The sequence below is a fragment of the Mesoplodon densirostris genome, chromosome 4, assembly GCF_025265405.1.
Source record: "Mesoplodon densirostris isolate mMesDen1 chromosome 4, mMesDen1 primary haplotype, whole genome shotgun sequence".
Taxonomy (NCBI): domain Eukaryota; kingdom Metazoa; phylum Chordata; class Mammalia; order Artiodactyla; family Ziphiidae; genus Mesoplodon; species Mesoplodon densirostris.
In genome coordinates, this window is record NC_082664.1 from 171,157,448 (window position 1) to 171,171,244 (window position 13,797).

At 32.5% G+C, this 13,797-nt stretch overlaps 1 protein-coding gene across 1 annotated transcript in view; it reads right to left on the reverse strand.

Moving 5' to 3' along the window:
• The window catches only part of DNAJC1 (DnaJ heat shock protein family (Hsp40) member C1), a 214,825-nt gene that overhangs the window by 128,187 nt on the left and 72,841 nt on the right, over nt 1-13,797 (reverse strand). The window contains exons 2-6 of the mRNA XM_060097700.1: nt 12,362-12,463; nt 11,818-11,864; nt 4,994-5,159; nt 4,019-4,116; nt 2,948-3,041 (exon numbers count right to left, since the gene is read on the reverse strand). Coding sequence (XP_059953683.1) covers nt 2,948-3,041; nt 4,019-4,116; nt 4,994-5,159; nt 11,818-11,864; nt 12,362-12,463 — 507 coding nt within the window. The remainder of the gene's footprint in view (nt 1-2,947; nt 3,042-4,018; nt 4,117-4,993; nt 5,160-11,817; nt 11,865-12,361; nt 12,464-13,797) is intronic.

Genomic DNA, 13,797 nt, shown 5'->3' on the forward strand with positions numbered 1-13,797 from the left:
CAATCTAAAATATGTTCACTATTACAATATGTAGCAGAGTCTACTATATTACATTATTTTGTTAGTGAACATGAGAAAAACTTTAAACTTCAAACTGATTCAACAGTTTAAGAAAGTTTCTGCAGAGGCTAAAATGTTTTTATAAAATTCCTTATTTTTGTAAGCTTTCTACAAATGTGATGAGGCAAAATAATAACTTGTAAATCTAAGCCATCTTAATATATTGATTCTGTTTTTGCAAATTACTCCACGCTAATCAAGAAATATGTTAATTTTACCAAGTAAACTTTGTTTCAAATGACTTAGATTAAAATTACAAAGAAGTGTTTCAGACTGACATTTTATGTGATATTTTATTTATACTGCCTCATAACTATACTTTTAAATTCACCTACATTCTGGTTTGCCTTTTGCACAGATTCTAAAGCCGGCAAAAAATAATCATTCTTTAAAAAATATATGAAATCATGTCCTAAAATATTTTTCTGTCACATCTTCTCATAAATATATCAGTATGATAAATATACTTTCCCCTCTCTCTTATTAACTCTTACATACATAGCATATGAGGATGTGGATTTTTATTCAAATAAACAACATAAAACTTCAAATAAACAACTTAAAAACAAAAGCTTTTAAATTACCAAAATACTTCAATTGTCTCTATTAACTATAAACAAAATATATGATTCTGTAGGCAATAACTATTAAGATAAACAATTTTGACAAAAGAACTGGTAAATAATTTCTCAAAGGCTAGAAAGAAACACACTAGTAATTTTTAGTTCATTTTCCCTTCAAATATAACATTTTCATCATTAGAGGAAAAAGAGGAATAAAGTACAGAAGTTGGAGTCATTCACTTCCTTAAACAATTAGGAAAAACAGCTGTTACATGAAGAAAAGTGAGTAGAATTAAACAAATTATCTGTCTCTCTTGCTCTTTGTATTTTCTGAAATGAAACATTTCCTCCAAAATTACAACTTCAAAGAATCTCAAAATTTGTACACCAGGGCTTCCCTGGTGGCGCAGTGGTTGAGAGTCTGCCTGCCGATGCAGGGGACACGGGTTTGTGCCCCGGTCCTGGAAGATCCCACATGCCGCGGAGCGGCTGGGCCCGTGAGCCATGGCCGCTGAGCCTGCGCTCCGCAATGGGAGAGGCCACAACAGTGAGAGGCCCGCGTACCACAAAAAAAAAAAAAAAAAAAAATGTGTACACCAAAACTATTATATATTCTTTCAAATATTCTGTTTATGTGTTGGAAATTTTCTAACCAGATGCAACAATTAAAATTAGCAAAGCAATAATAGAATATGTGTTGGTATGCTAAATATAAAAAAATAAGAAATTGCCATATAAATATGATATGTACATTCCATTGTTTGAGGAAGACTGACGAGCAACAGAAACTTTGATTACCAGTTTAAGACAAAATATCTTGACTCCTCTTAAAGTTGCAAATAAAATGGAAAGCTATATATATTTTTGTTTAAATATACCAATGCTTACGTAAAGTGTTTTTTTTCACACTATGTACTTAAATGCTATTAAAATATGGTGACAAACTATTTGAGCTCTGTTCTTTTTTACTGGATATGCCTTCAATGATTAAATTTTTATTGCTTTTATATCTGTCCTAAAGATAGTATTGCTGCAGCCACGTAGCACAGAGAGATCAGCTTGGTGCTTTGTGACCACCTAGAGGGGTGGGATAGGGAGGGTGGGAGGGAGACACAAGAGGGAGGAGATATAAGGATATGTGTATATGTATAGCTGATTCACTGTTATAAAGCAGAAACTAACACACCATTGGAAACAATTATACTCCAGTAAAGATGTTAAAAAAAATGAAGTAGGGCTTCCCTGGTGGCGCAGTGGTTGAGAGTCCGCCTGCCGATGCAGGGAACATGGGTTTGTGCCCCGGTCCGGGAAGATCCCACATGCCGCGGAGCGGCTAGGCCCATGAGCCATGGCTGCTGAGCCTGTGCGTCCGGAGCCTGTGCTCCGCAACGGGAGAGGCCACAACAGTGAGAGGACTGCGTACCACAAAAAAAAAAAAAAAAAAAAAAAAAAAGAAGTAAAAATTATAAAACTGAAAACCATAAAAAAATAATAATTTATCAGAAAGAAGATGTGACACATATATACAATGGAATATTACTCAGCCATAAAGAGAAATGAAATTGAGTTACTTGTAGTGAGGTGGATGGATCTAGAGTCTCTCATACAGAGTGAAATAAGTCAGAAAGAGAAAAATACCATATGCTAGCACATACATATGGAATCAAAAAAAAAAAAAAAGGTTCTGATGAACCTAGGGGCAGGACAGGAATAAAGATGCAGACGTAGAGAATGGACTTGAGGACATGGGGAGGGGGAAGGGTAAGCTGGGACAAAGTGAGAGAGTAGCATTGACATATATACACTACCAAATGTAAAATAGATAACTAGTGGGAAGCAGCTGCATCCCATGGGGAGATCAGCTCAATGCTTTGTGACCACCTAGAGGGCTGGGATAGGGAGGGTGAGAAGGAGATGCAAGAGGGAGGGGATATGGGGATACAGATATATGTATACATATAGCTGATTCACTTTGTTATACAGCAGAAATTAACACAACATTGTAAAGCAATTATACTCCAATAAAGATGTTAAAAAAAAGAGATAGTATTGCTTTTTCCTTTTTTTTAGTGTCTTGGAATTCTAAGGTGTTATAAAAGCAGTGTAAGAGATAGTTATAGGGGAAAAAAAAAGAGATAGTTATAGGAATAGATACCTAAATAAATTTTAGAACTATTCTAAATTACGTTTATACTTATACTATTCATTCAATCAGCATTAGGAAGCATCTACTGTATATTCAGCATTTAGATAGCAGGCATAAATTATTTCATGAATAATTAAAGTGAAAGCATCTAATATTATAAGAAAGAGGTACATTTTACCTGGATTAGATGAGGCAATGCTTTTAGTGTAAGGCAAAACCAAATTCCCAGCTTGCAGGGGAGCAAATCATGCCATTGTGGTTTCACCAGTAATCTAAAGGGAAAACAAAAAGCAAAAATAAAGAAGCAAAATATAGAAAGAAAGTTGACAGACAAAAATATTTTTATAATTATCATGAATTCTGCTTTGAATGGCTATTTCAACAAAGGAAGAAGTTTTTCAATGAAATATTTATGACAGTTATCACTTAATCTGATGTATTCTATCATAAAATATATTAGTACAACAAATGCAATTATGTATAATAAGTAAGAGAATCTAGGCTAAGATTTTGGGGAAGGGGACTTGTAATCAAGTTATAAAGATAAAGAAAAAAAGCCCTGTTTCTAACCTGGACTTTTCATCAGTTTGGCAAAATGAATTCTTAGACTTTATGATTACTTCAGCGGTAAAAGACTAAACATCATCAGAGTGTCCCCAAGTGCTGACAAGCAGATATGAAGACTGTAGCATAAACAAACCAATACATAAAAATTAATGTCATTTGCAGTTCACTGAAGCATTACTCACTGATGTCATCAGAACAGAAGACAGGCAGAATAGTCTCTGATCTCCATCTCACATTGATCCAGTTCCTGCCCTGCTGTGTGAACTATTTAAACCCTTTATTTCTTCCTATGAATCAATAGAAGAAATGGTAGTATCTCTTTGAGTGTGCTGCATATCACTGTCTCTCTACATATTGTCACTCCTTAGCTAAACACTACAGTGATAGACTCTTCTAGTAATACTTTGTTTCTAAAGTTCAGTATAAAATTTTCAAATAACAAGAATTCAGGGGTTTAATTATGTAAATATATATGAACACTTTACAAAGGGAAAAACCTGTAGAACTTTTGCTTACGATTAGAATGTGTTTCCTAAACTATGGCACATTATTAGTCTTTTATAAACAGAATACAGATGTAAATGTTAACATATCTGAAATGGATATACATATGAAGTTGAATCACATTAAAGACATGTTTTAAAACAATTTTGAATTATAAAATGTTTTTACATATTCCCACCTTTCATTTTTTTCTGAAGCACCAAGTTTTAATACATCCACAGTCTTGCCGCCTGTCTTTTTTTTCTTTTCTCTCTTTTTTCTACTAAGCAGTTCATCCTAATGTGGAAAAAATTATGGTTACAGGTTATCATTAACATGTACTCTTCAAATGTTATCAAGAGTCTTCTGTGAAGGGTAAACATTATAGAAGAACATTTATGCAAATGTATGTAGGGTCCAACATGATTAAGTAAAATCATCAATCTTTAACAATAACTGTTGCCATGGTAACCAGTCCTTAAACACACATGAAGCTCAGCACTGTCAGTCATGTGTATCTCCATAGCAATCAAAGTTTTCTAAGAAGAGAAGGCATTCAACTTACTTTTTCTCATTCATCCAACTTTAATAATGTCACTTCAAAAAGAATGAGTAAACAGATGCTAATTCATGAATACTGATAAATATGTTTATCTTTAGCATATAAATAAAAGCCCATAGCAGAATAAACTATGTAGTAGTATATTAGGCTAAGAAATATGTAATGTTTTTTAACCAACTGATCTCTGAAATTATAAAATTATACTCATTTCAAGTTTTACTGAGTTAAAAACTTTTAAAATAATCATTCTTTATATAAGGGCCTGTGACACAAAAATTTCTAAAATCATTTTACATAAAAAATATGTATATCTGGAAGGTGACAATTAAGAAAACATAGCTCTACCTTCTAATATTCAGCTAGATATTTGAGCCTTCAAAAAATTTTGTAACAAACTCATATGCCACATTTTTAAAAAGAAACATATTTTCTTGTTACATCATGGATTCTTGAAATAGAAACATATCAAATACTAAATGCTGAGTACAAAAAATATTAGAATAAGGAGTATATACAGAAAAGTTGAAATTTTTATCAGTTGAAAAAATAAATGTCTGAAATTCCATATAAAATTAAGAAGGCTAGATCATGTGAGTTATTACCAGTACTTACCAGCTGTTTTTCCAGGTAGATTGACCAAACCACAGCATAATGACCCACTGTGAGAATTATGAACAAAAGTAATGCCAGCTCAGCATTGCTCATTTTTCTCACCCGCCTGTAGTAGAATACAGGCTGTCGCCAATCTGGAAGTCCATTGATCAGAATATCATCATACCTACAGCAGCAAATATAACAGTTTTTCATAGGGAGTTTAAAATAAGAACAAAAATCTTTATTTGTACTTATATGTAAAAAGAGGAAAGAGAAAAGAATTTCTCCAGAAGAGATAACATTTATATAGATTATCAGCATTACAATGGCCTATAAATCAAAACATTGTATCCAATCACAGCCAGCCTTCAAAAAGGCACACAGTGATCTGCTGTGGATCCCAGACCCTGTGTGTTTAAACCCCAGTGATGTGACTCCGGTAATGGCAGCTAGGCTGAAGGAGCCAGATCTGGTCCACCTCTCCACTGCAGGCTGCAGAGGGGCCCTGCCATGAAAGTCAGCAACAAGAGGAAGGCTCTCAATGGGGGAAAATCAAGATAAGAGCTCTATTTGCTACCATGAATTATATATTAATGGAATCAAAATCAGGATACATTTTCTAGTCAGTGCTTTTATTTCCACCCCTTTACAAGGGTTCAAGGTTGAAATATTTATCATTTTATCAAAGCTTCTTAATGACATAAAGAGCCTATAAAATGAGCACTTTTAAATTTTATGTTGGTCACGTTCCTTTAGAGAATAAAAAATTCCCAAATTAGGAGGTGTGGAAACAACCAATTTCTCGATAAAACTGTTTATTTGTAAACATTTAAGTGGCAATTTCCTCATTTTTTGGCTTTGCTGAAAGGGAAGAACATAACAAATAACAGCTTTCCTAGTAATGCATTTTAAATCTGCTTTCTTTAGAATGAAATTTCAACTGAATTTAAATTTACCCGTCAGACAGTTATTGATGCAAACATTTTTAAGGTTAAAAATCAGGAATAACATTTATGATTGTAAAACTCAAAATGGTCACACACAATGTTCAAAACACACAACCTGTTAATCTTAGTTCAACACAACTCATTAAATATTCTAATCACACTATTTCCAGAATTAAATCTTCACTGAAAGGCCTAATTTGGTGCAACACATTGACCAAAATATTTTAATTAAAAATATTCTGAGTTAGTCGCAGGCCTAATTACAGGAATAGAAATAGGGCCTATATTGTCAGGCAGGTCAGTAGAACTCAGTAGTAGGTTTTTCTCAAGTAAATTGACCGATCTAGGAATAATAGCGCAGCTGCTAAACTGCCAGTCTTGACATGTAAATCAATTTAAATGCAACAACTGCAGTAGCTACTTTGATAGTTATTAAATTGATACCTTGGAGATATGCTTAAAAAAATAAAGCAGAGGATTTATTACAGGCAACTTCTTTTTCGGTACAAAAAATATTGGTTATAAATTCAAAATATATTTTATCAGGCTATCTAGAAAATGTGACTTTTAGAATCAACTTAGATTATTAATAATAATGGCAGATCAGAATAACCAACGTTCAAAGCAAAGGACATTAGTGGTACTAAACTCTTAAAGCCAGGCAAATTGCGTAGTATACAAGAATCTACTAATTAAAATATGGTTGTGTAGTAGCTGGGCCAAAGTCTGATGTTAAATATTCTTTTTCAATATTTACATAGCAATTCTTGAACACTAATATCAAGACACAATAACATGATTTCATCAAAAGTTATCATTCCTGTCCTTGAAAATTTATCTTTAAATCTATTTCTGTAAAAACTGACTCATTTTAGATTAGAAATGGATTGGCAAAAAGGTTTCAAGTGGTATAATGCAAGATTACAACATTTGAATGAAGTCCAGTGAATGAAGTCCTGAATTTATTCTGAATCTACATTCTACTTCAGATTTGTTCAGAAAAAAAGGTGGAATATAAAAATAATTATTTTCAGCTAATCTCTCCCATGAAACAACTTCAAGTAAAAAGTGTAGCTATTAATAAAGAACATCTAAGAAAGTGGCAACAATTCCCTAAGAGCATGGCTAAGTGTTAAATTTGTTTTAGATCTAAACTGTACTGGAAGAAAACCCAGCTGAGCTCATAGCTGCGAATCTTGTATCAAATATTTTATCACCATCATCTTTGAAATGCTATGTGTCTGTTAATAGCTACTATTTTCTACCCCACATATAAATTGTTAGTGTACAGCTAAATTCAAGATAGCAAAACCTTATGCACTGAACACATTAAACAAAACTAGGTATTTACTAGGCTACGTCTGCCACTCTAAACAACAGTCTCCAAGGATTAAGCTTAGAATCAATGCTCTATTGATTTTACTATCAATGAACATTATGGCTCACACGACTGGCCATTTTAAGGGAAGATAGCTTCTATTATAGTTCACTTTTTAGAATATATGCTGTTAAAAGAGAAATCACTGCTTTCCTGAAACACTGAAAAAATAAAGAGATTTCTTAAAATATACACAGACATTATATTCATAAGTTATTTAAGGAAAAAATGTTGTGTTGACAACATAAAATTTAAAACATCACTGTTATGCCTTTTCTATATTTAACACATAACACTGTTAAAATAATTAAGCTCATACAAACTGCTCTTAACAATTTGTTAAAATCAGATTAAGAATGTACACATAAAAAAATGTACACATGTATGAATACTATAAGAAAATACAAAAGTAAATTTCTATGATAAAATATCACTAATGTAAAAAATCATATGGAACTATTAATTAGAAATTAAAACATTGATCAATTCTACATATGGCCTAATACATGTTTACATCATTTGATTTTCTTAAAATGCCCATGATGAACATAATAATGGTTACATAATTATGTGAGTTCCATTCTATAGTCTGCAATTCATCAAATATATTTAGCCTCATACAAACATTGGAAAGTAAATCTAAAAATGATTAAATTACCAGAAGAAAAAAAAGTACATAAATTAAAAATATTATTAGCATGCTTTGAAGAATAAAATAGTAACTATGAAATTAAAATAGAAAACATGTATACTATGAAAATGAATATTGAAATATTTCTAGCATTTGCCTAAATTGTGAATCTCCCATTGTAAAAAGTTAGAATTTTTAGCTTAAAAGAGTAACAATAACATCTACTTATGTCACATACTGAAACTTAAGAATAAAAATTAATTGTAAAAAGATCATAAACAGGAAACAAGCTTAAATTAATTGATATTACTCTCCTTTATAAAATGTACATATGTGCCAAAAATTGTGGTACACGGCACTTTATATATTGTATATAATACATGTCTTATAATATCTCCCAATTAGGAAAGGTACTAAGATAGATTTCTTATTCTCAGGTTAATGTTTATTTTTATTCAAACACACCTGTAATCAAATTTACAATAAGGAGGTAATGGATTTGTAAAAGTTTCGCAGATTAAAGCTGAGAAAACTATCCTTTCCACTGGATTTGTAAATAAAATGTGACTTTACCTAGTAAACTAAAAAAATACACTGAACTTTTACAAATATAGTACCATAAAATAGACAAAAAAATTTTAAGTTGCACAAGAGGGTTAGCAAAAGAATACTGGTAAAATTTTAAAATAGATTTTAAACAAGAGTAAATATACTAATATTACTAAAGCACAATCTAGTGTATATATGTAGTGATTAGGATCTACTCAGTACTTTATTCCAGCTAACACTCAGGGCACTTGGATAGAAATTTATGTCAGAACATAGCTGAGCTGCTATTTCCTAAAATAAGCAAGTTACCTAAGGAGTTCAGAAGACTTCTATATTAATCTCCCTTACACGAACCAGGAAACCTTTTTTCATGTTATAGTCTATGCCTTTGGGAGGAAAAAAAAGCTTAAAAGTTTATTCACAATTATACTCCTAGGAATCTACCCAAGAGAAATGAAAAATATCCATTCACACAGACTTGTGTGTGATAATTCACAGCAGCATTGTTCATCATAGCCAAAAAGTGGAGACAACCTCAATGTCTATCAGTTGGTGAATGGATAAACAAAAGTGGAATGTGGAATACTATTCAGCCATAAAAAAGAATGAACTACTGGTATATGCTACAATATGGATGTACCTCAAAACATTTTGATAATAGAAAGAAGTCAGATGCAAAAGACTACATATTAGATGATTTCATTAATATGAAGTGTCCAGAAAAAAATACATTTATAGACACATAAAGGAGATCAGTGATTGCCTGGGGCTGGGATCAGAATGGGGAACGCCTGCAAATGGACTTGAGGGAATGTTTTGAGGTGACAGAAATGGTCTAACACTGGTGGTGTGGTTTGCACAACTCTGTAACTTTCCTAAAAATCATGGAATTGTACACTTAAAATAGGTAACTTTTATGGTATGCAAATTATACCTAAATAAGGCTGTTTTAAAAAATAAAATTTGCCTATTCCTTAAAAAAAAAAAAAAGTTACCCAGTTTGTTATTTTATCTATTTCAATGCTATTCCCTTTTCTACCAAAATTTTTTAAATGCACCTGATTTCAGTGAAAATACAATTATTTGTAAGGGAAATAAATAGATAAAAATGTCTATGACAATTTCCCAAATTAAAAATTCCTGGAAGGTTACACATTACTTATTTAATGAATATTTATAAGAAATAATTGTGACACCAAAGAGCATTTTTAAATATCAGTATAAGACAATCTTCTTTCAGAAGATAAAACTATGTTTTTTTTTTCTAAAGGAATTATAAACATTAGATAATTGTCTGTAGAGGTGCATTTCTCGTATATGTTTAAATACTCATAGGTCACCCGGCCTCAGGCGCAAGCTTTAGAGGATTGATTCTCAGCTTGATTAACTAAGACTTTTGCCTCAAGGAAAACCAGTTACCAAAGAGTTACTTGTGCCTCAAGGGGTATAAATACTACAGCTGTTTGTGTAACTGTCAGATCCATTTTTTTCTACTAACACTCTACAATAAATGCAAAGGGAACTAATCCTAAAAAGAAAATGTTAGGTGAGTCTATGTTAATGAAGAAACAATTTTTACATGAGAAGTGATTTGTTCTGAAAAGATATAAATAATTTCGGTAATTGGAAGAAATTGTTACAAAGTTTACTGACTTTTAAAATAACAACAAACAAAAAGGCAAAATCTGATGCCAAAGGTGTAGAGACACTAAATAAAGCTATCTTTACAGACACGTTCTTGATGTGTGAAACAAAACTAGGGGCTCAGTGAGAGAAACCAACTAGAAAATATGCACAGAATGACCAACACTTCTTTCAACACACTTGTAGGACTCTTTCAACACTATGGATTATCTCAAACCAGAGGAATGTCTGCTATGGTATCTGGACCAATGCCAGTCCCTTATTATAAAGCAAAGAACTCTTCAAGAGAATATCCTGAGTCCTTGCTTTGCAATCTGACAAACAGAGGTAATTCAAATTAAAGAGTTAAGATCAGAACCAAGAGTGGTAGCTGACATTGTATGATACAGAATAATTCCAGGTAATACATTTGAAGAAAGATTCAGAAGGTCACATTGCATACTTTTTCGGATTGTCTTTAAGATATATTAGCCTCCATAGAGAGATACAGATATTTAGGCTGGCTTTAGCCTAAAATCTCAAATACCTACCTTTTTCTTTAAAGGTACTCTTACTGTAAAGCACTATTTTCAAACTACAGATTGTAGCTCACTAATATCTCCTGAAATCAACTTAGTGGACCACAATCAGCATTATTTTTAAAAAGAAAGAAGACTTGTCTAGACTAGCCTAGAATAGAAAACATCAGTCTGTTTCACACACAGTAAGAAGTGTTTTGTCAAATTTTTGTTTCAGGTGTGTGTGTGTGTGTGTGTGTGTGTGTGTGTGTGTGTGTGTGTGTGTGTGTGTGTGTGTGTGTGTGTGTGTGTGTGTGTGTGTGTGTGTGTGTGTGTGTGTGTGTGTGTGTGTGTGTGTGTGTGTGTGTGTGTGTGTGTCCTGAGGCACGATGCAAAATGTATTTCTTACCGTGGGTCTGACTTAAAAAAACTCTGAAACCGGTCTCAGTAGTGTCTACCTTCCACACATTCGGAAGAGCAGAGGAAGGGGGTCTCTCTGCAATCTCCTCTTAAGTCACTAGCATATAAACCACTGTATAAATACATTACTACTCTGCTGAAAGAGGCCCAGAGAAGTCTCAAAGTGAGGTGGCTGCCTCTTCTCTGACGTTCGACCCTAAACACAGAATCCCTGGAGCAGAGGAAGGGAAGGGATAGAGGCGAAAGAAATAGGAGAAAGAAGCCAATATTTTTCTTCTACTCGTATCTTCTACAGATTTATACAAGTCTGTTCTCTCACTCACAAACTGGGTTTATTATTTTGAGGAGGAAACACCAAGAAATGGTAATAACTTGAATATCACTAATCGCCTAATTGCAAAACATTTAAGAAATAGAGGGGGGGGGTAAAAAGCCCCCCAAGCGCAGATAGGAGCAATTACTGATATATCAAAAATAAATAGGCATTTGTTTGAAGTCAAGTGGAATTTTATTTCCCAGAGCATAGATACTCACGTTAAAAATATTAGCTAATGAAGCCATGATCCTGAAGTCTATAAGTACTGAATCAACCTAGTGAATATTTTCAATAGAAATTAACTCTCTTATAAACATACATTTTAAAAACAATGCACATCTTGAAAGGAATGAAAATAAAATGCTAACTTATAATAAAATGTTTAACGAGACAATTCTCTCCTTTATAAACTGAGACATCAAAGTATAACATCTTAATTCAAAAGCAGATGAACACTCACCTCTGCCTTCGTTCATCATCCTTTAAAACTTCATAAATGGCCACCAACTAAAACAAAAGCATTACTTTAAAAATAATCTCAACTATAGGAAATCACTTAGGGAGACCAACGCACTATAATTCACATGCAAAAACCCCATGCACTCATATATACAATGAACAGATAAAATCTTATTTATAAGTAAGATTTTACGGTTTTGGTAGCACCTTAAGAGGTTAAAAATGGCTTGATACCAAAATAAATCTTTTTGAAAGATGCAAAACTAATAATTATCTTAACGTGATTTTTAAAAGCAAAAACTGTAATTTAGACAAGAAAATTATGACAATTATGACCCCCCAAGAATTTAGAGATTCTAATATAAAAAAATGTTGGTAAAAGCATATTTTGTAAAAAACTGAATAAATACGTATACATTATATTTCTAAACTACAACCTCATTTTAAATGGAAATACTCTACGTGTATGTTACTGTTTCTACCATAAACATTTCTTTATAAATTATCACAAAAATACATATACAATAACAGCATATTTCACTTACTTGTCTAAACTGAGTTTCTGCATTTTCATCTTTATTCTTGTCTGGATGCAAAGTTAGTGAAAGCTTACGATATGCTTTTCTAATGTCTGCAGATGAAGCATCCTGGGGGTGGGGGGAGGGGAAAAACACAAAGCAAACTTTGTCAGTAAAAGAAATTCCCAGAACCTTGTTAAGATCTGAGAAGACAGCCAACCAAGTGCAGGACCCCAGGCAATGTAATTTGAGCAATCAGTCTAACAACCAGGCTATGCAACTAGCCTGACCCACATGACTGAACAATTATTCAATCTAATTTGGCTCTCCTCTTAACTTTTCATTACCATACATTCATTTAAAGAAGACAGTATTTGGCAAAACTTTTCAAACACTTGCCTTCCTAAAATTAACCAATAAATCTTTTTCAGTAATTAAGAGATCAAAAAGAAACAAATTAAAAATTAATACATCCGTGTGCCTTCAAGGAAGGTCTTTATTTATCTGAGAATCCCAAAGCCAATGTCTGAAGCCCAGGCTTACCATACGTGGTTCCTTCATTGCTATTTATATTGAATTTACCATGAAGCAACAACCTATGGAATCTCAATTTCACATGTCAAAAAGTATGCCTATCTGAAGGCAGTTAACTTTGCATTTACCCAAAATAATTATAATTAGAAATAGTTATATATATATGGTCCTTAACTTTTTTTTAGTACTTTATAGGTTATTTTCAATGCTGTCCAGTTTCCATAGTCTGATTTGCAGAAATAAATTTGCCCACTATTTATGTATTACTAACATAGTTTAAATATATTTTAAAAGGTCATGATAGTTGAGGAAGAGTACTTTGGATTAAGTGGATATTAAAATTGAATTTTATGTAATCCCGTGTGTACATGTAAACTCAGAGAACATCATTTTACATGGCCAGTAAAAAATACATGACAATAACAAAGAACACACTGTTAAGTTGGGTATAAAACTTGACCTCCACTAAATTTAAAAGTTATTGCAAAAACTAACATTCATAGTGGGGCAAAATGAGAATAAAGTTGCTTATTAAATTTTATCTTGTTTTTTATCTGAGTATTTGTTCAATTAATTCCTAAAACTGATTTACTAAGAAGTTCAAATGACTAAAAAACAAAACATAACAAAAGTCTGTGTACCTGGGACTAAATAGCTGTTAAAGAAACAGAGGTGGAAAGAGGCAAAGTGAGACTACAATTAGTCTGTCAAGCTCTCTTTCATTACCAATTTTCTGGAGCTTATTGCTCCAGGCAATCACTCTACTTTAAAGTTTCAACTTAGGTGTGAATATTTTTCTGACTTGTGGAGGGCTGAGGAGCTATAAAATTAGCAGAGTAAGTTTCGCAGGTAATATGGTTATAATTTTCATTCTCATTTGCTCAATGGAATTGATGTGTTCCTTATACTTAAATGATAGGTAGCATGTA